The 24,493-nt window shown below is 40.6% G+C and overlaps 1 protein-coding gene across 1 annotated transcript in view; it reads left to right on the plus strand.

Moving 5' to 3' along the window:
* Positions 1-24,493, plus strand: part of COL4A1 (collagen type IV alpha 1 chain) — a 137,818-nt gene that overhangs the window by 52,852 nt on the left and 60,473 nt on the right. The window contains 1 exon segment of the mRNA XM_014454194.2: positions 7,104-7,166. Within this exon segment, the coding sequence (XP_014309680.1) occupies positions 7,104-7,166 (63 nt within the window).

Genomic DNA, 24,493 nt, shown 5'->3' on the forward strand with positions numbered 1-24,493 from the left:
ACATTTCCCACAACAAAATGAAGATAATGTAATAATGAACCAGCACATGGACTCTTAAGCACCCTTAAATCTGCAATGCCAAGCCTATTTTTAGAAGTTCAAAAATGTTATGCAAATGTAAGCTCTTTAAGAAATTATTATTTCTACTTCAACACTTGGCCATTATTTTGCTTTCTATTTTTTAAAATAATTTTATAATTCTGTGCACACTTTTGGGGGGATACGTTTTATTAAAGAAATACACAGCTCAATGCATCTTGCGCAAAGGGAGCTCCACCCATGAAACAGAAGCCAGCTCGTGAGCCAGAATGTTTCCAGAAGCCAAGAAACCCCTTGAGTCTCCTCCCCATCACTAATAGCCCCCAAGAGTAACCACTATCCAACTTCGTTTTGTTTAGTTTTGAAATTTATGTCACCATAAATGGAATCACCCAGTGTGTTCTTTTGTGCCTGGCTGCAGTTTGCTCGGTATTACGTCGGTGAGATCCATCCATGTTGCCGCCAGGGTATGCACAGTGTGTAGACAGCTCCAGTGTGTGAACGCATGCCAGTGTGCATTAATCCATTCAGTTGTTTCAAATTGGGGCTGCTGTGCATAGTGCTGCTATGAACACTCTTGAGTATGCCTTTTTTAAATAATTGAAGTACAACAAAAAGAACAACATTGTAAGTTCATAGCTCCATGGTTTTACAGATGAAACCCATGTAATGACCACCCTGATGAAGCACAAAATGTTTCCAGAAACCTCCCTCGTACCCCTGTCAGTCAACCTCACCAAAGTCACCACTCTTCTGACTTCTTTCACCGAAGATAGTTTCACTTGTCCTTGGACTGACAATAGTGGGACCATATGGTGTGCTCTTCTGCTAAAAAAGTTTTAAGATTTTTTTTCAGGGCAATCCTCTCAGGGTGGAGATTCATGGAGGTGTAGCAAGTCATTTTCCAGAACCTCATGGTAGTAAACAAAATTTTAAAACAAGAATGACCACAAATAGCATATGCTAAAATCACGATCAGGGTGGAAGTTAGGATATAAATACTTAAATCCTCCACAAATACTCTATATTTTCATGATGTTTTCTTATCCAAAAGAGTGTTACTTGTTGTTTTTTTGATGGTCATCTTTTATATACCACACCAACATGTTTTGGTAATGAGATATAATTTAAAATGATAGAATTGAAAAGCTCAAACTCCAGCAGTATGTGATAATGGCAAAGATAGTTTAATTACGATAGTCTTAGTAATAAAAATACATGAGTATGTCTTTTGATGCACGCCGGCAGGTGTCACTGTGGGGCATCCATCAGGAGTGGAATTGCTGGGAAGGCTGTGTGTGAGTGGGGAGCTGCCAAACAGTTTTCCAAAGTGGTCGGCCCTCTTGAGAATCCCCCCAGGCGGCTCTGAAAGTTTCACTTTGGTTTCTGCATGCTTTTAATTTCTACTCAAGTAGCCCTGATATATATTTCTTTGTCTCCATATATTTCTTTAGTTGGATGGATACTTATTCAAAAAGATTCCCTGAAGAAGTGCTACCACCAGAGAGAAAATTGGGGCAGTAATATCACCACAAAACTATTTTGACATTTTGCACAGCATCTGGAATGTGAAAAGGAATTTGAAAGATAAGCTGTTTAAACTTGGCAGATCTCCACATGTCCCTATTTGGTGGGATATGAAATACATAAAAATTGTTAAACACTGTGATTTAAAGACCTATCTCCCATTAGAAGCAGGAAAAAATACCAGAAAACTCAGGATTTCACTCTGCTTAATTCATTCCTACAGTAGATGTGTCACAGATAACAAATTGGCATGGTAGTGCCCCCCCCCCTCTCTCTCTCTCTCTCACACACACACACACACACACACACACACACACACACACACAGACATCAGTTGGCATCCCTTAGTTAAGTAAAAAAGGTACTCTTCAAACAGAATTGGCCAACCTCCCCTTCCTGCATCTGCACCACGTGGAACTCACTTTAATGTTGAGAAGAACTCCCTGTTGGTCTGTAGATCAGAGAAAGACCGGAAATAGGCTTCATTTCAAATTAAAGTCATTGACCTCCATCATTTCCCTTCCTTCTTTGGCACAAATGCTCTATATCGTAAATCTTTGGGAATTTTTAGAACTTAACATGCTTTATCGGATTAATGCTGATGGTTTGACTTTCTGAAAATCTTTAATTGGAGCATGAAAGAAAGTTTGAATAATATGAATTGCCTTATCATACCCTCAAAAGTATAAAGAAACCCATACATAATTTAAAAGTTATTTACTTTAGGGGTTATTTTGTTGTACCTTTCACAGTCCTTTCGGATTATATTATTTGTTTGTGTTTCAAGTTGATCCCTGCTATTGAAGAAGTGTGTGCACACGTGTATCTGACAGAATTCACTGAGAATGATGCATTTTTTTTCTGTTTCAAATACAAAAAATTCAGTTCAGCTTCCATCTGGAGGTCACTTATTCTACTCTCATGGTTAATTATTGGCTGTATGGTCTACTGGAAAGAGGCTAAAAGGACTGTCAAGATTGATGTGGTTTTCGTTACATTTTTCTACAGTTTTAAGGGTATGAATGACAATGTTTTCCCAAGAGTTTTCTAGGGTTCTCTTTTCTCCATTGGTCTGGGTGACCCTCGTAGGTTTTGGCCATCAATGGTTTACTTCAAGCATGCCTCATTTATTTGGCCCGTGTTAACCTTTGAGTTTGACATGCTTGGTCTACTTCTGTAAGAGAGACCAAGACTCACAATTCTTTGACCTTTGGGATCTTCATCCACATTCCTCATGACTGATTTCGTCTGCCATGACAATTTGGGTTAAGCAATGGCCTTACGGGAAGAAAGCACAGGCATTGCTGTAGGGACTTGGAGCTAATTTCCTTGACGTTAGCACTCCAATGAGGGGAAAGGCAGAAAGAAAGAGTGTATGTACTTCACAAAATGTACAAGTTCTTCCCATTCTAGAATCTGAAACAGATGAGATGGGAACTAGTTGATGGGGCCCAATTTATTTCAGATGTTGGGAAAAATGAGCAGCCTCATAATTCCCTCAGATGTGCAGCCAGTAGGGAGCTGTTGAGTCTGTGAGACTGCGTATATCTTTTGATATTGCTGAGAGGTCCAGATGCAAAATGTAATTCCTCAGGAAGTCAAGAAATTTATGACATAGCCTTTAACATGTAGGTCACCAAAGAAATTGTGAATCTGAGTAACGCCTATAGTTTTCAAATATAGTCATTCTAGTAATTCACCCGGAAGATTAAAATTTGCATTATGCAAGACTTTTATTTTAATTAACTATTTTAAAATCATGCATGACACCTGATTAAAAGGGGAAGCTTGGAGTGTCGTTCGTGTTTTTTTTAGCAGTGTGTTCTTGAATCACAAAATACCTATCTATGCTAAGGTGATAGCCAGCATGGGCCATGATGTGACAGCGATTTTAAAGGACCAGAACAGTGATATTTCAAGATAGATTTTATTTAGCAAAGTAAATGTGCAGCTTAAGATTTTTGTTTGCTTTCTAAAAATTAGGTTTTGTTTTGTTTGTTTTTTACAGAGGCATTTACATACTAGGCCACCCAGACGTAAAGCAAACGTCCTGGTCTAAAAAAATGCCCTTTGTTCTGAAAAGTTGACCATAATTTAAATGTTTTTAGAACTATTGATTCTTTGGAATTGCCTTCTAGGGCCTGAATTGGTACTAAAATTTCCCAAATGAATAAAGCAGATAAGGAGCCATGAATGTCTTTGGTCTGAGAATTGAGAAAATTTTGCTTGATATAAGCTGGTGGGGACAGGATGAGGGTCCTTTATTTCTATAAAGGGTTAAGCAATGGCCTTACGGGCCTAAGAGCCTATAAAAAAGGCTATAGTCCTTCATTTATTTTTAATTTTTTTTAAAAAAATATATTTCTTTATTGGTTTCAGAGAGGAAGGGAGAAGGAGAGAGAGATAGAAACATCAATGATGAGAGAGAGTCATTGATCGGCTGCCTCCTGCACGCACCCCACTGGAGATTGAGCCCGCAACCCAGGCATGTGCCCTTGGCTGGAATCGAACCTGGGACCCTTCAGTCCGCAGGCTGACGCTCTATCCACTGAGTCAAGCCGGCTAGGGCTAAATTTTTATTTATTGATTGGCTTGAGAGAGAAAGAGAGAGAGAAAGGCGGGAGGGGAGAGAGAGAGAGAGAGAGAGAGAGAGAGAGAGAGAGAGAGAGAGACATCAATTTGTTGTTCCACTTATGTATGCATTCACTGGTTGCTTCTTGTATGTGCCCTGATTGGAGATTGAATCTGCAACCTTGACGTATCTGGACAATGCTCTAACCAACTGAGCTACCCTGCCAGGGCAGTCCTTTATTTTTCATTTTAGATTTTCCCCAATGTTTGTCATGACCTGAAGTGCTGTCCAAAGCAAAACGGATTATTTGTTACCGCCAGACTAGGTATGTTTCTGTAGCAAAGGCTCATGAAGCAACTTGACCCCAACATCCACAATTGTGCCCCTGTAACCTCTTATCTGGGGTCCCCTGTCATTAAGGCATTTACTGATAGCTTAAGGGAACAGTTCCAGGAAATTCATTTTTATAACTTCCCTCAAATTAAATTAAGATAAGCCTCTGAGATTTTATCACCAGAGAAAAACCCAGAATCACCAGAGAAAAACCAAGAATTACCAGAAAGTCCTTTTCGGCTTAAGCCATTGGATTCCCTAATTGGAAGTTTTAAAGAAATGTTATTGAACTTTGAGTAGAAAAGCCCGCACTGCTTCAGGCTATTGATGGGTTTCTGCCAACTAAGTCTGTGTGGTAGGTAGAGAGTTCCTATTCGGACTATACAAATAAATGAGCCTTCACCTAGTTGCTATTTCCTTCCTGTAGGAGTGGAATGGAGTTTAGTGGAGTTCAAAGAGCAGAGGTGTTTCTGAACCTGGCTCAGAAGCAGGAAAGATGTGGGGAATGAGGTAGTAAAAGAGAGGAGGCCAACCTGGAGCTTCTGACTTGGAGCTGCCTCACCTGTTAGGCTTTCCTGGTTTGAGGACTCACCTAGCCTCTCTGGGCAGCTCCAGGGACCCAAGCACCCCTGAGAACCTCCACTCTTCTCTATCTAGTCTGGAATCTGGAATGGTCTCACAATCATTGCTGAGTTCCCTTTTTGTAGTTTTCCCCCACAGTGATGCTATGCAGTAATACACTGTGAGTTGACATGCCAGTGGATTATTGTCTACGGTTGTTATTTAAGGTTGATTAAATGGACACTACCATCACCACCAACAAAATGACAGTAATCGGGTACCTACTACTCTATTTCATCAATTCTGAGATGCCCATTCATTGGTGTTTTAACAATTCTGAAATTGGGCAAATCTAACAATTGATGATGTGTCATTGTTCAGTCAATGTTGTTCTTCATTTCCTAATGTCAGTTTTACAACTGGTGTAGTCTCAGATGAAACACAATCTATAGCAGGCTCATGGAGAGGGTCTGGTCTGGCCCTCAAAGTGCTCTTGGGGTGTTGGGGAGACACACACATAAAGGGCTATAAGGAACATGATAAATGTCGCAGTGGAGACACGTAGTCAACCTTTTATGGGAACTCATGTAGCAAATAGTGCTCACCTGGAGATTGAACAAGAGATGGTGATGTTGAGGGAGGCACACCTCTTGAGTCTCTCAGTGCTTGTATTTGTGCATTTTGGAGCCTTCCAGAGGACAGGTTTAAGATTTCAGCCTCATGTATTTGGTCACCAAAACCCAGAATGTGAAGCAAACTGCGAACGAACATGGATTGATTAAAAATGTTAGGCCGTTATGAGAGTGCATGCTGAAAATTGCCCAAAATGTGATCCAGGGAAAGAAACAGAATCATAATCTCAGGAGTTTGGATTGCTGTCAATTGTCTCCATTTCCAAAATATAAAATTAAGAACAGCTTACTGTCTTGGAGGGACTTGTTTAGGTTTCACGAATAAAATAAATATCTTCTGATGCAACTTAAAATAAATATCTCCATAGCAATGGAGCTAAGATGAGTATACTGTTTTAAAAAATAGACTTCACCTGATCACAATATGATTAACAGTATGGTTTTCTTTTTAAGAAATTTATCACCTGAAACAAAATTTAGCTACACATTTTATCTCAGACTTATAGGCTCCTGAAAATTATTTCTGTCATACCCGCTTATATTCTGTCCACAATACCTCTGCCTGTTTTGGTTTAAAATTTTGGTTCTTCTAAGGAAATTGCAACTCTATGTAGGTACCGTCATATGTTTACCTTTTATTGTGTTGGAAGTTTTACATAATGGAAGTTGGGTTCTAATTTCAGCCTCATCCTTGCATGTTATATTAAGCCTCCTCATTCAGTTTTCACATCTGTAAAATGGGCATGATAGCTGACTGTAGCACTTGAACACATTAGTTCCCTTCTTCTCTAGCTTTTATTACATGCTTGAATTCTTTTCTGTGCAATTTTAACATTGATTTACATGCTAGAAATGAACTACAAGGGACATTTTGTTGTTGAATGTTCTTTAGTTGAATATTCAAGCTTTAATTGGGTTTGAAAGCAGTTCTTTAGGGTTTGGGCTTAAAAATAAGCCCCTTCATTTATTTCCTCTTTGCCCAAATGTTGTTTTGCATGCCTGTATTTCCCTGGGAATGAGAGGGACGAAGCATGGACTCTGCCCTGCTAAGCCGCCGTCCCTGGTCTCACGTCTTCCACTCCTAAAGCAGAAGTGTGACATTTCCATCACCTTGTGTCCTATTCACATAATCTCTTAGAAAGTCCACTTCAGAAGTATAAGTGACAGTCTTCACTTTTTGGACTAAGTTATGCTTTGATGCGTCCTACCCCAGGATTGCTCTTCTATCTATTAGGTCGAGAGAGATGAACCATAGGACAAATACGTGACAGCCCCATTAGGGCAAATCTAGATGTCACATACTTTAAGACTGTGCCCATAATAACAGGGTAGGACTTTCCCCATTAATAGGTGAAGATGCCAAAATCATTTCATTTCAGATGTGGACCTCAATTTGCAAGAGTTCTTCTATTTAAAGACTTTTTTCCTCTTCCTTCCAGGGTGGTGGATGTGCTGGCTCCGGCTGTGGGAAATGTGACTGCCAGGGAGTGAAGGGACAAAAGGTAAGTAGCCAAAACTTAAATAACTACAATTCCTTTTGAACTGCCATCAGTGTGGAATGTATTAGCAACTACATTTAAGCCACCAAATAATCATCATTTCACGTGAAAGCCTTATTATTATTTTAATAATTTCCCCAGAGCAGTACAAATGAGACAAAATCAGGTTTAACATTGTTGCTGAGGAATCTTAACAGTTATTCTCCAAAGATTATACTAATTAGTGGCAATTAATGTAGGGAAAGGGATTTGGTTCATTTTCCTCTTTTGATTCTAGAGGGAACAAGTGTATTGGAAGAAAGCCTGTCGAGTTAACAGTATTCTTTGGAATACTGTATAAGAAATAAACTTGGCCTTTTTCTGAGAAGAATGTTTTATGGAACCTGTGGGCTTTCTATTCAAATTAGTATTTTTAAACATTTTTAAAAATCATTTTTATTTTTCAATTACAGTTGAAATACAATATTATATTAGTTTCAGGTGTACACCCCAGTGAGTAGACCTTATAAAACTTACTAAGTGATCATCCCGGAAATCTCATACCCATCTGACACCATGCATAGTTGTTAGAATATTACTGACTATATCCCTTATGCTGTGCTTTACACCCCCATGACTACACTATAACTAGCAATTTCTACCTCTAAATCTCTTACCTTTTTCACCCATCTTTCCCCAGTTCCCCTCCCATCTTGTAACCATCAAAATGTTCTCTATATCTGTGAGTCTGTTTCTGTTCTGCTTGTTTGCTTATTTTGATGTTTAGATTTTAATTTATAATGTACTTGTCTAGATTCATTTACAAAAGACAGTAAATATTTATTATTTCCCAAATGTAAAATGAAAATATTTTTGTCTAAGCAAGCACTTCTCCCTCTCGTTTAAACACCAGGGATCATTTTCTTTGAAAGGCAAGTCATATCTGTGCTTTTCAGATATGAGAGAAGGTGCCTATATGGTTTTTATGCAGGGATAGTGCAGCATCCTAAACCTGTCTGGGAGTCACCATGGAAACCAGGCATGGCAGTGGGAAAACATGGCCAATAAACCAGTCCACCTCCCATGTGGTGGGAGCACTCAGCGGTTGGTGTCATATGGAAGGGAGTGAGCCCCAGTGGACCACTGCCTGCTTTCGGGGAGTTGAAGGTGTCAGCCGGGCTAGCACGAGCGTTTTTCTCTCACTCACGGCCTGCTGAAGATGTATGGGGTCCCAGACTCACACTTTGGAAATTCAGCGAATTCTGTTTTACAGAAAATGGTGTCATTTCTTTTTAACTACTTGCTGAAATGCCAACATTATTCTTTTAAAAAAGATGCTGACAGTTGTTGACACTAATATTACCTGGATAGTTTTTGAATAAATGGAGGATATGGAAACATTTTTATGTCTTTCATTATCAACTTTATCACCTCTAATTCATCTTTAGGGGCTGTCCATTCTCTTCTTGGGGAGTTTTTCTAGCTGGGTCCAGTGTGCATTCTCAAGAGTTATTTTAAAGTAGAGGCAACTATGTTCATAAAACAAAGATCCCCCACCCCTTTTTTAAAATGGTCTAGCTCTGTGATGGCGAACCTACGACACACTTATCAGAGGTGACACGCAAACTCATTTTTTTGGTTGATTTTTCTTTGTTAAATGGCATTTAAATATATAAAATAAATATCAAAAATATAAATCTTTGTTTTACTATGGTTGCAAATATCAAAAAATTTCTATATGTGACACGGCACCAGAGTTAAGTTAGGGTTTTTTAAAATGTTGACACGCCGAGCTCAAAAGGTTCGCCATCACTGGTCTAGCTTGAATTACACACAAGCACACAGAACTAACAAAAAATCCTTAAAACTATAAAAAGCAGGAAATGAAAGCCTAGGTTAGCACTACGTTTTTCTTGCAAGGTAAAGCATCAGGGTTTGGATGCTTTACCTTGCATTTCTCTCTCTTGAAAAGCACAGGGTCCATTCCACCGACTTCCTGGATTTCCACTCCAGTCTAGCAGCTGCAGGCCTGGGTGGCACCCCGCATGGCTCTGGTGGTTTTCAGAATTCTTATTCTGTCCCTACCTTTTCTAGTCAGATTTATTTTAATTTTTACCAGAGTAGATTTATCCATGTATAGCTTTCCACATATTTTCAGCTGACTTTTTCATAACTTGATGACAGCTAGTCGGGGACTTGGCCCACTTCAGTTCAGAGTTGTCCCAACATTTTTAGAGAAGACAGGGTCACATCTGAGTTATAGACAGCACCTGGTACCCAATCTCACAAGAAAAGGGTCTTAAAACATCCCCCCCAAAACACACACACACACACACACACACACACACACACACACACACACACAAAACCAACAAAAAACCGAGCCTTGATGAAACCCTGCTGTGGCTTCTCCTTTCCTCTGGTCCAGGTCTCTGTGTATCAGGACATGGAGACATGCAGCGGGCCCTGCTTCCATGTGGGCTTGCAAAGGTCAAGGGCAGGAGAGTGTCGAGGGAGAAGACTGCTCTTCGATGGTGATACTTTCTTGTGAGGAGGGCTCAGGTCAGCTTGCTGCTGCAACCTCCTAAGCCTTGAAACTGGGGAACCACAGAGCTCCTGTTGGGACTGGATAGAAGGTGTAGACTTCTGTACTTCCTAGAAAGTCAATCAGACATCCAGTATCTAGGGCCGACTGGATCTTTCCTGGCCTGACCTTGTTCCCTCAACAGTCTCCTTTATTGCCCATTTTCAAATTTTTTCTGTTATTGTAAAATAAAGACTATTTAACTTCTGGGGAAGCTATAAATTAATCCATTCAAAGACTAGTTATTGAATGGATTCAGAAGGCCTCTTGAAATCTAGGGGCATAGCTAACTGATTTAGAATTATATCCTTTTAACAAAATCAGAGATCTATCTTTTGTCCCCTTGAGCATAAAGATTTCAGGTCCCGTGGTTCACATAACATGAGCAAGGAAGCGGCCCTTCCTCTCACGGAAAGAGGAAATTTTAAACTTCCACTAATTGTCTTGGAAGTGATGTTAAAATAATTAGTTTAATGATGTGATACACCTAGAGCTTGACTGAGCTTTCAGATCTGGTTCCATTTCTCTCTTCCCAAGGTCAGGCAACAAAGAAATTTGTTCTTGGCTGGCAGGTCAGTGAGAGAAGTTGGTCTTTTGCAACTGCCACCAACTCCAACCCATTCTCAAAGCAAGTCCTAGACATGCTAATTGGGTATAAATGCAAAATGAATAAAGGGTTTAGAATCACAATTTAAATCTAGTGGTTCAAATTGCAGACGTACTTTTGAGCTACTAACAAATGTCTTTAATTCTCGTAGAAGTTTTCTTGCTGTTCTCAAATATCCACAAATTAAATTAATTTTGACTTGTATGAAAAAATAGGATAATAGGAGTCACATAACCCAGAGAGAAGTAAAGTTACTCAACTGGGACAGAGGGTTACTGCCTTAGAAATTTGGAAATCATTGTTTCTGAGACATGTCTTTTCCACATCTCCTTGAAAAACACTTTGATACATTGGCTGTTTAGAATCCACCAGTGGAAATTGGAATATCTCCAGTACAAATTGCCAAATCTCTTTTGGCTAAGTCCTGCTTTCCATGGAGATGTGATTAATTGACAGAATGACTTATATTCTCCAGAGAGCTAAGTAAACGTTAATGTGGCAGATCCTTGGTCAATTTATAATCTCATAGTCATCAGTAAAATACCAGGTACCTTATTCTGAGTTCAACAGTTAGATTCATGAGTCTTTCACTGGATTTTAGCGTCTTTGCTGAACTGTTTATTTTCCTACTTCCCTGGCTGGCCACTCATCCCTTCAGATGTTTTCTCTTAGGTAATTAATTTGGGTTTGTACACAATGGCTTTGTGTTCTTCCTGAGGCCTCAGCAGTGTAGGAATGTTATCTGCTTAAACTGATTAGGGATTTGAATGCTTGTCTACTCAGAAATAGCCAGAAGTTTAAGCTCCTCTTTTGCTTGATAACCTGATTTTCTCAATTGTTTGAGATGATTGGAAAGGCTACACTTTCCCAGAAGTTACCGCTAAATACTTGGAAATTAACTATATTTTACTAAAATAGAGTTTGCATAAGAAGTCTTTCAAGTATTTTAACCATGGGAGTCCATGTTTGTGTAAAGCTGTCATTATATTCTATGACCCTGGAGTGTCCAAAAAAAGGAACTTCAAGTTAAACTAGAGAGGCAGGGCATATGTACATGAAATCAATTAACAAGAGTGAATTATCAAGTTCTAGGAGAAATGAAAGAGCCAACAAATGCTGCAGTTGTTCTGAGAAGGGAGTGATCCCTGTGACCCAGGTTCTAGGTCCTAGAACCATAAATAAAGGGACAGCTTCTTAGACAAATAGGATCCAGGCAAATTCTGTGTTCACTAATTCACTAGACTTGCTTGGATATAGAATAGAGTCACCTCTCCCACATATGCATAAAGATACATGCTGAACTGAACTACACTAATCAGAGAAAGCAACTCTGCGGACAGTTGATAGATGCTACCATAGAAAAAGTCTGATAGTTCCTGACTCTTGAAAGGGACATTCCCAAGCCACACAGTCTTGGAAACACAGAGTCTTAATTAACCAAAATTATAGTGATTCTAACGGATGGTGGGAACTGCGTGGGTATCTCATATCTTCTCAGAATACTTTAACCTGCCGATATCCAGATCCCTGCCAACAACGTGGGAAAGAAGCACATTATTCTGTTATTACTAATTAGATGGTTTATAAATCGCAGTCCCTCTCCACACGCCAGGTCTGCACAGCAGTAATAGAGTCATCAGAGAGTATAGTCCCAGACTGCATTCAAGGCAGAGAACTTCAAAAATGGAATTTCTGTCGTTTTGCCTAAAATGTGTACCTTATCTGATTTGAGAGGGTTGGAGAAATCTGGCCAATCTGGAAGTAATTCTGTTTCTGGCCCTGGAGATCTAGAAAGAAGTTAATGTTGCTTTAGCACTAAGTTTGTGCAGGATACTCTTTTCTCTTATTATGGTAATTGATTTGTAGCTTTACCGGCTATTTAGCTCCTTTATACATTAACACAGTCAACAGATATTCAACATCATTCCTACATATACACTTGTCTGTCTGCGTGTTAACATTAAATTATAGCCCCTGCTTATAAACAACAGATTTTGGCCAGGAGACAAAAATCCTGGCTTTGGAGTATCAGAGCAAGAAAGAGTAGGGGACTGATGTACTGGTATATTGGACTTCTACCTAGGGTCAGGCATGGTGCTGAATGCTTTTTATGCTTATTATGTTTATGCCCATTTTACTAATCCAGGGTTTCTCAGCTTTGGCACTGTTACACTTTGGATAGGAAAATGTTTTTGTTGTGGGCAGTGCCCTGTGCACTGCAGGATGTTTAGCAGCATCCCTGGCCTCTACCCACCAGATGCCAGGAGCACCCTCCCTCCCCCATTGATGTCTCCTGAGAGCTGGGGAGAGCAGGGAGTGAAGTCAACCTGGATCAAGAGCCACTGCACTGGCCCAATCTCTTATAGCGAATGAGATGTGAGTAATGGGATTTAAGGCTATCATAGCTCTAATCAATTTCCATTCTTCAAGATAAGAAGATCCAGATCTGAGAGAATCAACACAATGAACTTGTCGTTCAGTGTATCCTCGAGTCTTGAGCAAGCTCCTGCTGCTCTAAAACTGAATCTATGGTGTATATGCTGATCCCTGCCCACCTGCCAAGGCACACAGACCTTCTGAAGCCTTTCTCTGAATGGGTAGTGATGGAGGGTTGCTGGAGGACCACAAAGAAATGAGCCTGTTCCTCCGGGACCATGGGAAGAACTCCCAGTTCCTGTTCTAGGGGAGCATCCACTAGGGCCTCCACCCGGTTAAACAAATAAGCACAGGGAGCCACCTTGTCTTTGATATGAAGCAGATCATAGGTTATCTGCCAAGTCTGAGCCCCATCCCCACCTGAGGGAGGTCAGGGGAAGCCCAGCCCAGAACAACCAGCTTTTATTCCATCCCATTCAGGGCATGTTTATTCTGTACAGCATTCAGAACAAAACCCTGAGTGGAGGGCATGCGGAAGTGAGGATTTCTTAGGCTTGCCTCAAGAGATGCAAGAGCACGTACATAGTGAGGATCGGCCCCTCCACTCCCTTCCTTCAGGAAATCCTGGCATATACTCTGTCCTGTAGGGAATTTCTCACTCTGCTTACAAGGCAGCACCTTTGTTACTTAATGGACATGTTTTCTTGATTTCCCAGGAGGCGAGTATAGCTATGCAGTTGATCCATTCTGGACATAGTCAAAGACTATATCATTAACAGGAACAGTGCTTTGTATGTTATACTTTATTTATCAAGTAGTTATTCTCTTTTCATTCCAAATTATTCTTAGTATCTGTGTATTATAGATTAAGGTCCTCAAGCATTATTAAAGAACAAGATTATCTTTCTATTTTTTTTTATCAGGATACTGAAAAAATTTCCCCATACATTAAATTATATTAACCATTGTTTTGAATGTTAAAGGTGTCATATTTCTTCCTGGATATTTAATTTTTTTTCCTGAAAGTAAGTATTTTTGTGTAGACTCTTTGAAACTTTGGATCACTGAACTGATTTGGACTAATAGTGAATTACTACTAAGAACAATAATTTATGTATAAAGTACTTACTTTGTGAGAGGCACTGTAGTACATTTAAATTAGTGAAAATTTCAAAACCTAGTCTATTTCAAAAGAAATTCCATTTCCTTACTTCCAAGAAGTGAAATATATAAAGTAAAAATGTAGTAAAAGCTGCTACTTAGTATAAAATATTAGGTTTCTTATTTAATAAAATTAAGATTTGTTTAGTTAGTGCATCAAGTGTATTTGAAATTACTTCTAATATTTGTGAGACTGATTGGATATCTTTATTTTTATGTATTTTGAGCATTCACGAAAGTCAGACAGGTCTAGGTCAGCCCTTCCCAAACTGTGATCCTCAGACCACTTTGGGGTTGTTAGTAGATGTTTCTTTTGGGACGGAATATGGAAGAGCGTTCCAAGAACAAATAAGTTTGCACAACACTGAGTGATGGCTAAGTGGATGTTTGTTGCTTCCACTCTAGGACCTTTGAGAAGCTTCTGAACCTTCTGGGGTACAGTTCCCCCAACGTAGTTGATCACAGACACCACTTATTTCTCAAATCAGGAACAGCTTTCAGGAAAAGAATGTTTTGTTGAGTAAAGGCCTTGATTCCAGTGTGAGTCCCATTATCTGGTAGCTGAGGGTGTTTCATCAAGTCATTCTGATCAAGTTAACCTATAGAAAAAAGGGAAATGACCTTTGATCCTCAGAGTTTCTAGTGTTGCCCATAGGATCAAGTGGAAGATATTATACGTAAAATAACTTGGAAATTTAAAATATCATCTGTGTGTAGTTGAATTGAAAAGTTGTGATAAATATGAGGAAAGAGTTTGCTTGCTGGTCCAGTCCTGGACAGATGCCTAGACGTAAAGGCATAGGCACAGACGGGCTGACTCTCAATTCACAGAGGAAGACTAGAAGACCAGGGAAATGGGCTTGGTCCACTTAGGACAGAGGCTCTCCTGGAACCTAAGTTAAAGAGATGTTAGGATGTTTTGAGAATCACAGCACCACTGTTAGGAAGTGTGTTTGTAGCTTTTGGAAGCTTTTGGTGGAGGGAAAATGTAATGTACTCACTTGGGAGGTCTATCTGGAAACATCATCCAATTTCTAGTCAACGTGATTTTATCTTCCATTTCCAGAATCATTGCCCCTTAACATATAAGGGAAACCACCACTCCTTTTATTCACTTCCCTAACATCGCAAATACCTCTGCAGGCTTCTGTTGTTATCTGCTTTTCCTGACATACATGCAGTTATAAGTGTTGTCCAAATGCCTCTCTTCCCCCAGCCAACTCTTCTTGTTCTAGATATTATTTAAAAGGGAACCTTTCAGAAATGTCACTGATTTTCTGCCTTGTCATGGATGTAAGCCCTCCCGAGTGTCTACTTTAACCACTTTGGGGGCCACTGGTGCTCACCGCAGGACCCGGTGGCATGTGAGCTGGTTATTTGGGTTAATCCATGTTTTTTTTGTGGTGTCTTGTAATGCCAAGATATTTTCCAGATGTCTCCTATTTCCTATTTCCACATATTGGACATGAATCACCATCTGGCAGTCTCGTGGTGAGAATCAATATGGGTTTCCACATTCACCTACTTTTGCCTTTTTGGTAGCTCTCTGAAAACAAAGAATTTAAAAATCTATGCCTGAATTCAAGGACAAAATATCAACAACATACCTGGGCAGCCACTAGAAATGGGTTTATGCAAAGTGGTTTATCTTACTATGCACATAAGGCTCACCATTAGATGTCACTGAAATATACATTCTCCCATACCACAGGCCGACAGTGAGCTGTATTTCTCCCAATTTCCATCTCATCTTCTTATTTCTCTCCATCACACAAAATCTTTTCCTCTGCCATGTGCTTCTGAGACCTGTTAAACCTAGGATAGATTACAATGATAAAAATCTACATTTTTTTATTTGCAACTATATTTGGAACGTACCTCCTCAAGAGCAGCTTTAAAAATAGTGAGTTGATTTTTTAAAAAGAATTTTTAAAAAATGTATCTCTATTGATTTCAGAGAGGAAGGGAGAAGGAGAGAGAGATAGAAACATCAATGATCAGCTGCCTCCTGCACAACCCCTACTGGGGATCGAGCCCACAACCCAGGCATGTGCCATTGGCCAGAATCGAACCTGGGTCCCTTTAGTCCGCAGGCTGACTCTCTATCCACTGAGCCAAGCTGGCTAGGGAGTGAGTTGTTTTCCCCCCCCCCCCCCCCCCCCCCCGCCCCGTGTTTAGAAGGAGGGGTAGAAAAATGAAATGTCTTGAATGGAATATTGAGTCCTGTGACTTTTCAAGCCCAGAACACCTCACATGAGTGCACGCTGTCGTCAGTGATGCTGGACCCAGACAGTCCTCATCTTGACTATTCACAGGGAAAAAATTATTTTTTCTAAATATGATCCTAAAATATTGGCTGGCAGGAATAGAGCTTTCTTTTTTAGAAGGAGCCAAATGAGCCTGCATGTTTTAATTCAAGATGGAAGACTGAAAACCAACCCTGGGCCTTTGGCTCTCCCTCCTGTGTGTTGGTGCCACATCATGAGCTTTCAGAATTGGTTTCCAGACGGCACGTAATGATGGCGATAATGATGTAGTGTGGGCGTGGAGAGCTGCACCCGTAAAAACGGTATTGCTAGAACCCGCATGCTTGTGAAGTGGTTCAGCACAATGTGCAATTAAACAAAGGAAGAATTAGTCAGAGGTAAGGAGCTAACCAGATGCCTGGGGAAGTGGTGCCCCTTTGTTTTCTTTCCCCTTTGGCAAACCCATTAGATGTGTTAAAGGTATACCCAACACCGTGTCCATGAGGTTTAGCCTGCCTCCATTGCTGAACCACAGAGTTTCATGGAGGTATAATGCTTAGCTGGCCCCAAATGAGCTGACTCTGGATTTCTTCACATGAAAATCCAACATGAGGAGCTAATAACGGTTCTTGGCCCATCTCTACAATGCTGTCATGAAATTATTCCTTCAATGGGAGTTCTCCTTTATCAGTGTGAGGTTGTGCCATCCAGAATGCTTCCATGCCAACCGACAGAGGTGAAAGATGCATTTGGTAATGAATGAGAGCTGAAACTCTTATACCTGTCTGGTTAAATCCCAGGACTTGTCTAAGTAATTTTTTATGGATGCCTCATTGTAACATGTGAGGGCCATATGTTAGTCGACTGATTCTAGGTACGAAATCCCAGGCTTCCAGTTGATGTGGATTCTGAGGTCTTGAAATCTGGCTAAATGCTTGGTTTTTGAAATAGTTTTCCCAAGAAGATTGGTAAAGGAATTAAAGTTATTTGTAATAGATCCAGTGAGCTGATTATGTCCAACATCTCACTCCATCCCTTTCTTCCTTTTGGATTTAGGCCGTGGTTAGCTAGACAAGTAGATAACCTCATGGCAGTGGGAAACATTAAACCAGGAAAACAGCATCAGTAGACTCCCTATTGAGCACTGAACCCTGAGGGATAAAAAGAAGGCAGTGCTGTGAGAATGAGCCCCGTAGGGATCAGAGTTGGGCTGGGGTTGTGGGTCAGGGACCTAAATTTCAGCACACTAAGGGCACGTGAGTTAGGCCCCCCGGTTCTGTTTCCCTAATTTTCATCATGTTTGCCCTGATGGGGGATGGGAAACTGCCATGGACGATTCTGCCCCTCTGCCCCAAACTTATCTTCTCACTTCTACACAAGAGATCCCAAATCATTAAAGAGCATATTTTCATGAAAGTGAAGTTGGTTGGCAAAAAGCAGAAGGTGTATCTTTCTAAGCCCTCGGGAATTGCCAGTTTCTTAAGCTGGGCCTCTTCTCTCCCATCTTACCAGAATTTCATGGTCAAGGCCTAGAAGAGTCTTATTCCGAGACTGCCTGTCTCCTAACCCTGGCGGCCGGGGAATGACATGTTTTCTTCTGCACCTTTTCTCCTGGTCCATGGCATTTTGTAAACATTGCTGCGGCTACCCTCCTGCCATGGCTGAGGTGGGCGGTGAGTTTTCGGTTCCGCCTCTCCCCATAAGGAGCTGGAGGACCAGAGCTGTGGTGTCTCGGCTACGCAGAGGCACTTGGTGAAGAGCAAGCATCACCTTGTCGGACTCTAGACCACACAGGCTGTGCCCTGGGAGCACTTGGGGAGGCGGTGACCACGCCGTCTCAGAAGGACCCAGTGGGGGCATCCTAGCCTCCTGGGCGCTGCATCCTGTCTGGATGTGAGACACACAGTTCTTTGCATGAGAGGGTGACCTGACAGCTCATTGAATGCCTGGCCTGCCAAAGCAGAAGTAATCTATGGCTGGGGCAAACTTCCAGCAAAGGCTAATAATAGCATTCTGAAATATGACTGGGGAGTCATAAAGTAGGGCAATGTTTTTCTTTTTTATAGACAGTCGATTGCTGGTCTCTGCTGAGAACTCATTCCTTAAGCCCTGTGGGTCCAGGGCCATGAGGACATGAGCTGAAGCCAGATTTCAGGGTGGATGCCCCCACTGCCTCGCAGGGTGGTCTGGCTTTGCAGGGCATTCTGAAGATCTGACAGTCAACACCCTAAGTGTTGACCGAGTTGGGGGGACATCACTCTTGGCTGCACGATCCATATTGCACCCCTTTTTCTTTTAAAAAATTCAGCTCTTTATCCTCCTCCCATGGCAAATTCCTAATCCTTTCCCATTAGTTATCTGGCTTGCCTTCCTCTCTGCTCACCTGCACAGGTAAACCTATTTTACTTTCCAATATCTCATGGCACATCTCTTGTGACACACATTCTTTGTCTCTCATTTGCATGCCTGCAGACTCATGCACATAGGCATGCATCCACATGCACACATGTGCACACACACTTTTTTTCCTGGACCCTCCCACACCCCTTACCCTGCTGTCTGGTGGGACCACTCCCTGCCCTCTGGCTTCAAGCCTGTTTTTTTCTTTCTTTTTTTCTGGAACAGCAATTTTTGAAGTAGCTGCTGTGGGACTTGGGCAGGGAGAATGGGAGGACCAAGTAGAGAGGGTAGAATCAGAGCCAGCAAGGTGGAGCCAGCAGCCACTTGAAAGTGAGGAGCTCTTGTGACTTTTACAGAGGCAGCGGTCTGAGTGGAGGGACATGCAGTGTGGACATCACGGGGGTGGGGAGGGGGACAGGGAGCTTGGGAGCTTACGTGAGGATGGGATTTATCTTGTACTGCTCCTTAGGGCGTAGGACACGCCTTAACAGACTTGTCTTCTAAAGATGAAGATGGATGACAGCTGCGATTATTCGTGTCCTTGTGATTGGGTGTCTGTTTCTCAATCTGAAAAAAATCTAGACATTCCGATTTCAAGTTGAAGGCCTGCATCAGGATTGACTTGGACTTCCAAACTAAATGCCGTCTATCCCCTGATTTCAGGTCTTCCTGTAAATGCAAGAGGGTACTTCAGTGCTGTGCTTTGCCGACCTTTCTAGAGTAAAATGTTATTTTTCCAAGAGGAGCTGTGGTATGCAATAAATGCCAGAGCGCTCCATTAATCTGGAGCGGAGGAAGGTCAGGCCCATAATGGGTTATTGCTTTACAAGTAGACATTTCCTCAGTCTTGAATACTTTCTCAATGATGTATGCTGAGAAAAAGAGGAACTATGAGTCAGCAGCATTCTCCCAGGTTCCTTCAACACTCGTTTTCCAAGCCTGCGGATGTGAAAATTTAAGTTTCTTGCGTCCCAATTGCCATCTGGTCTCTCTCCCCTGAGTTGAAACAATTATGGTTGAGAACTTTTGTGATTCTTGCCTCACTGTCTTTTTTTTTTTTCCATCTACAAATCTATTCATTTCTTCATATTTTATTTCTGAAATTTTCTGTGGGACTGGGAGGGCAGAGCTAGTATTAAATAACTTTACTGGAATCGTGCCTGACTTTCTGAAACAATTGCCCTGATGGTTGCCCCTGGCCTAGTGACAATTGGTCAGGTGTCATTTCTTTCGTCTTACTTTTGGGTAAGTACTAAGAATTGAATAGGAGGGAGAAATAGATTGAAATTATGAAAATATTCGTGGGAATAACCATTCATTTCCTTTCGTATCTCAATTACTTGCCTCTGTGAGGTTATATTCTTAGCCCAAAGTGTCTACCTTTCAAATATTTAAAATTAAATTCCCCAACCTGAGGGCTGTTCATCCTCTGGGGACGCATTCCCTTCTAGGCTCTGCCTCGTGGGAAGACATGAAGGGCCGCGAGGAGTAAACCAGGTATCTACATGGGATGAATATAATAACATATTCTGCATGTCAGTTAGGCTTCAAACCCAGTAATCTACTCAGTGAGTCTAGTTTAAAATTTGATATTTTAAAAAGTAATTTGCTTCACCAGTGACAGATAAGAATATACACATCATTGTCTATGCTGTCAAGTATTTCGTTCCTGACACAGGCACCTCTCTCCTGAGGCGTTGCCTGTGTCCCATCACATAATTAAGTTTGGGTTCCAGGCGAGTGTAGGTAACCATATCTCAGAAGCAAATCATTTGTCATTTGCTCAGCAGTTATTACGTTGTGAGTCTTTTGCTTTAAGGAGCAGTGTCTATTTCCTTATTTATGGCACGTCACGTTTTCCTGGCATCGGATAGCCCGTACACAGTGGGTGGCATTAGATCAGTGATGGCGAACCTTTTGAGCTCGGCGTGTCAGCATTTTGAAAAACCCTAACTTAACTCTGGTGCCGTGTCACATATAGAAATTTTTTGATATTTGCAACCATAGTAAAACAAAGACTTATATTTTTGATATTTATTTTATATATTTCAATGCCATTTAACAAAGAAAAATCAACCAAAAAAATGAGTTTGCGTGTCACCTCTGACACGCGTGTCATAGGTTCGCCATCACTGCTTTAGATGGTTGTGTCCCAGAAGTGCAGGGTGGCCAGGCTTTGTCCTTGGGGTGTATTTAGGGAACCTGGAAGGACAGAGGGAGCTCTGGCTCTCACCATGCACAGAGCAGGACTCTGCTCCTCCTGAGCCCTGACATAGAGCTGGCTCCCTCTTACTCCCATATTGTTATTCCGAAATTCTGGACCCAAACAATCAACGGCAGCATTTTTACGTGGAGTATCAAACTGCTGGCGTGTGGTTGCTTTTCATCTATTTCTTCCCAGAAGGTTCTGCTTCTCAGTGTAGAGAGGCACTGACTTTGGGAACTTGTTTATTCTTTTAAGGTGGCCAAGTGGGCACCCATTGGTTTGGAATTCTTATGGGAGCTCAGAAACTTCACAAAATTAGGGATTTTATATCTGGGGAGGAGACAGGGAAGGTCACTTTTTAGGATACTTGACTGGTCAGCCTTTTCTTGCCAAAGAAAATTTGCCTCTGTCATTGTGGACATTGTGTCAGATGCCACAGACCCCAGAGTGGGGAGCAGAGGGACATTGACAGCAGGTGTGGCCTGACCTTTCTCTTAAGGTATCTTTCCTCCCTCCCTCTCTTTGTCTCTCTTTGTAAATGACACTGACACACTAGGTCTTCTCTCCTCTAACTGATTAAAAAAAATTTAAATACAGAATATGTGGGAAAATGTCACACGTTTTAAAACTCTACAATCTAAGCTATTTTTTTATGGGAATGTTATTGTCTCCTAAATTTACAAACTGTAATGCAATTTGTCTGTGTCTTCATCTTAGCTTCTAGCCAACGAGCATAATATTTTAGTTTACTGGCATTAAGTAAGTAAGAATAAAAAGCAAGAAACTACCTTGTAAATTGAACCTTTAAAACCTCTACAAAATATAGTAAAAGTGGCTTTAAATAAGATCCTACTAATTGAGATTTTTTGATAATTTGGCCATAACCAGGAGATATTCTTCACATTATCTTTTGAAAATAGGCCTGCGAATTTTGTTAGTAACATTGAGGTGCAAGGAATATACCTGCTAAGTGAAAGCTACTCTTAAGTATTTAAGAAGTAGCTCTTTATTGTATTAATTATGTACCATTATTTTGTATTGATTGTGCAATTACATGCTTTCTTATCTATTCAGTTTTGAAACAAAAATCTTGACAAAAAAAACACCCTTCAGCATTTTGCTGAATTTCTTTCCTTGAGTGTCTGTATAGGTTTTAAAAGAATGAACGGCATTGACTGAAAATAGCTAAATTCAGTTACTAATTCAGATTGAGCTGACCATGGCCTTTTCAAATCAATGAGGCTAAGCTAATAGTGGGTTTTGTAAAGCCTCAAGCTCCATCAGTGCTGTATTGTATTATATGTGTCACATTGGTTGCTCATGTTTTATAACTCCTTGAGCCTGTTCTTATCTTTGAGATTCTGAGCATGATAAATGAAGTCTTGAAATTATTGCAGCATGCTGGGGGAAAATGTGATTAGTGGTGGGCGATAGCCAAGTAACTTTGTTGGAGGGTAAGGAAGTAATTTGGGGATATCAGAACATGTGTGTGTTATCAGACACTGATAGTCTGGAAAGAAGAGTAGGTCCTGGGGGTAGAAGTCGGTGATGCGGGGGACTTACAGCAACTCAGGCCGCCATGGGAGAATCCACAGACTATCCTGTGCTTGAAAAGCATTAATATCAGAAGTACTCATTAAGGAAAAACACACCAAAAAAAAACAACAACCTTGTGCATAAGATACAAGAGGAATTTCATAAAACTGTCAGATTTTTTAAATACCCAAGAATTCTTACTTTCAAATGTCAAATGTAGCCACAAAAACAAGAAGGAAATAATTCATGGGTCATGACCAGTGGGAAGGGGGAAAAATGACACTCCATTCTCATTCTCTTTTAAAATAGTCTGTTGCTTTATAGGAAAAGCAGTTGAGTTGATGAGCATAGGAATCTTGATAATAAATGCAAACTATCTGTGTTTAAATAAACCAGAGTTAGAACAGTTTAGTTCATCATATTTGTTTCATGTTTCATGCAATGCAAAGTAACTGAGTACTGGATCAAATTGGACCCTTCAAGGACTCCTGCCCGGGGGCGGGAGGCAGGTGCCGCCTACAGACGGCAGACCTGATTTTCAGAGAATCTAAGTGCTGGGTGCTGGGGCTAGGACCAAAATATTTCGGTTCTTAGGCCAGGGTTCCTTCCCCACCACTTGGCATTATCAATGCAGGCACTACAGTGAGAACATAGAAAGTAAGATTCCCAAAAGCTCTGTGCACTAACCCTGAGCAAAAATACCCATTTTTGCAGTCAAGTTTGAAAGTAGGATTTCTAAACCTGCACCCACTTGGTAGATTTATATTATTTCCTTGGAATCTTTAATATTTTGTGTTTTCTGATTCACTCATGAAAGTATTTAGTGATCACCTACTGTATGCCATCTGTGCTAGGTGCTGGGCACCAAGGAATGCCTCCTGGCAGGGCACCCATAAAACTCAATTTTGGTAGATAATTGTGTTTAACACATTTTTAAAGAAAAAAAAAATATTTTTCTTCATTGACAATTGGCAATTTCTTTTAGGTTTAAACCTGAAAAATATCTTGCATGCTTTTTGTATTATTATAATTATTATGGTCAGGATATGTTTTCTGCACTTTTTATTTTTTCTGTTAGCACAGACCCCAAAAAATGATGACCTAGATTGTGGCACTTCCTGACTTTGTGTCCCAGTTTTGTTCAGGATGCGCACACTTCCAGAACCCTGTCACACGCCCAGATATGTTTCCAACTTCAAGTTAATAACATCCCCAACTATGGTAACATGAAAACCCTTCAAGTCTTATTTAGGTATTGTGCACTCATTAGTGTTTCTCAAATTTGCTGATAAGATAGAACACATCCTTTAAATCTCAGGGTTATTGGTGTGGAGATAGTGAAAATAAAACAAAGTGTGTTTTTGAGAAAAATATATATTTTTTTCTTGTCCAAACGCAGAAACAAGCAAACCTCTTGTTATTTTGTTGTCCATTATTTATTTAATTGCAATTCCTCTCCTTTCCCAAAATCTTTAAGTCATGACATAGAATTTTGAAAACTTTCATGGAAAAGAGAAAAGGCACAGTGAGGAAAGGTACAATTTTACAGGCAGATTCCCAGGACTCTGAGGCAGGCACCATGGCTTTCAGTGCCCGACTGCGACTTTGTAAGCCTTCAGTCCTTGTAGGGTCTATTTCTAGCTGAGTGGTTTTGCTACCACTAAGTTTTATTTAGCTCTGTGCGTGTTAGACATGGCTCCCCCTGCTGGGCCAACGCGGAGCTGCAGCTGGCTTTTGCCCCCTATGTACCACCTTCCAGAACCACAGTAAGGTTCCCAGCTGCAGTGAAGCACCTTTTATATCTGGATGATTTTTCTGCTTTAAAAGATGATTTTCACTCTCTACATGAGAAGCAGGATGTAAGGTAATAGGTTTAGGCAGAAGCATTTATGATTTTGATTTCCATGTCAATAAATTGAGTTTTTAGCAAGGAAGATTGTTATCACCTTTTTTGGATTGAACAGATTTTTTTTTCACTTTACAAATGGAAAAGCCAGGAAACTGGATTAAATTACCTTAAGTATATGTTTCTTATACATTTGTAATAGAAGGCACCAAAGAAAAGCTCTTAAATAAAAGTTGGCAGTTGGATGTTTAGTAATAATTTCTTAGAGACCTCCCTGCTATCATATTTATATCTGTTTTATAGGGTTTATTTTTTCAGCTTATACTATTTCCATGCAGTCATTTAGAACACTGAATTTACTCCCCCCTCCCCATATTGTTAGATTTATG

The sequence above is a fragment of the Myotis lucifugus genome, unplaced genomic scaffold, assembly GCF_000147115.1.
Source record: "Myotis lucifugus unplaced genomic scaffold, Myoluc2.0 scaffold_33, whole genome shotgun sequence".
NCBI lineage: Eukaryota > Metazoa > Chordata > Mammalia > Chiroptera > Vespertilionidae > Myotis > Myotis lucifugus.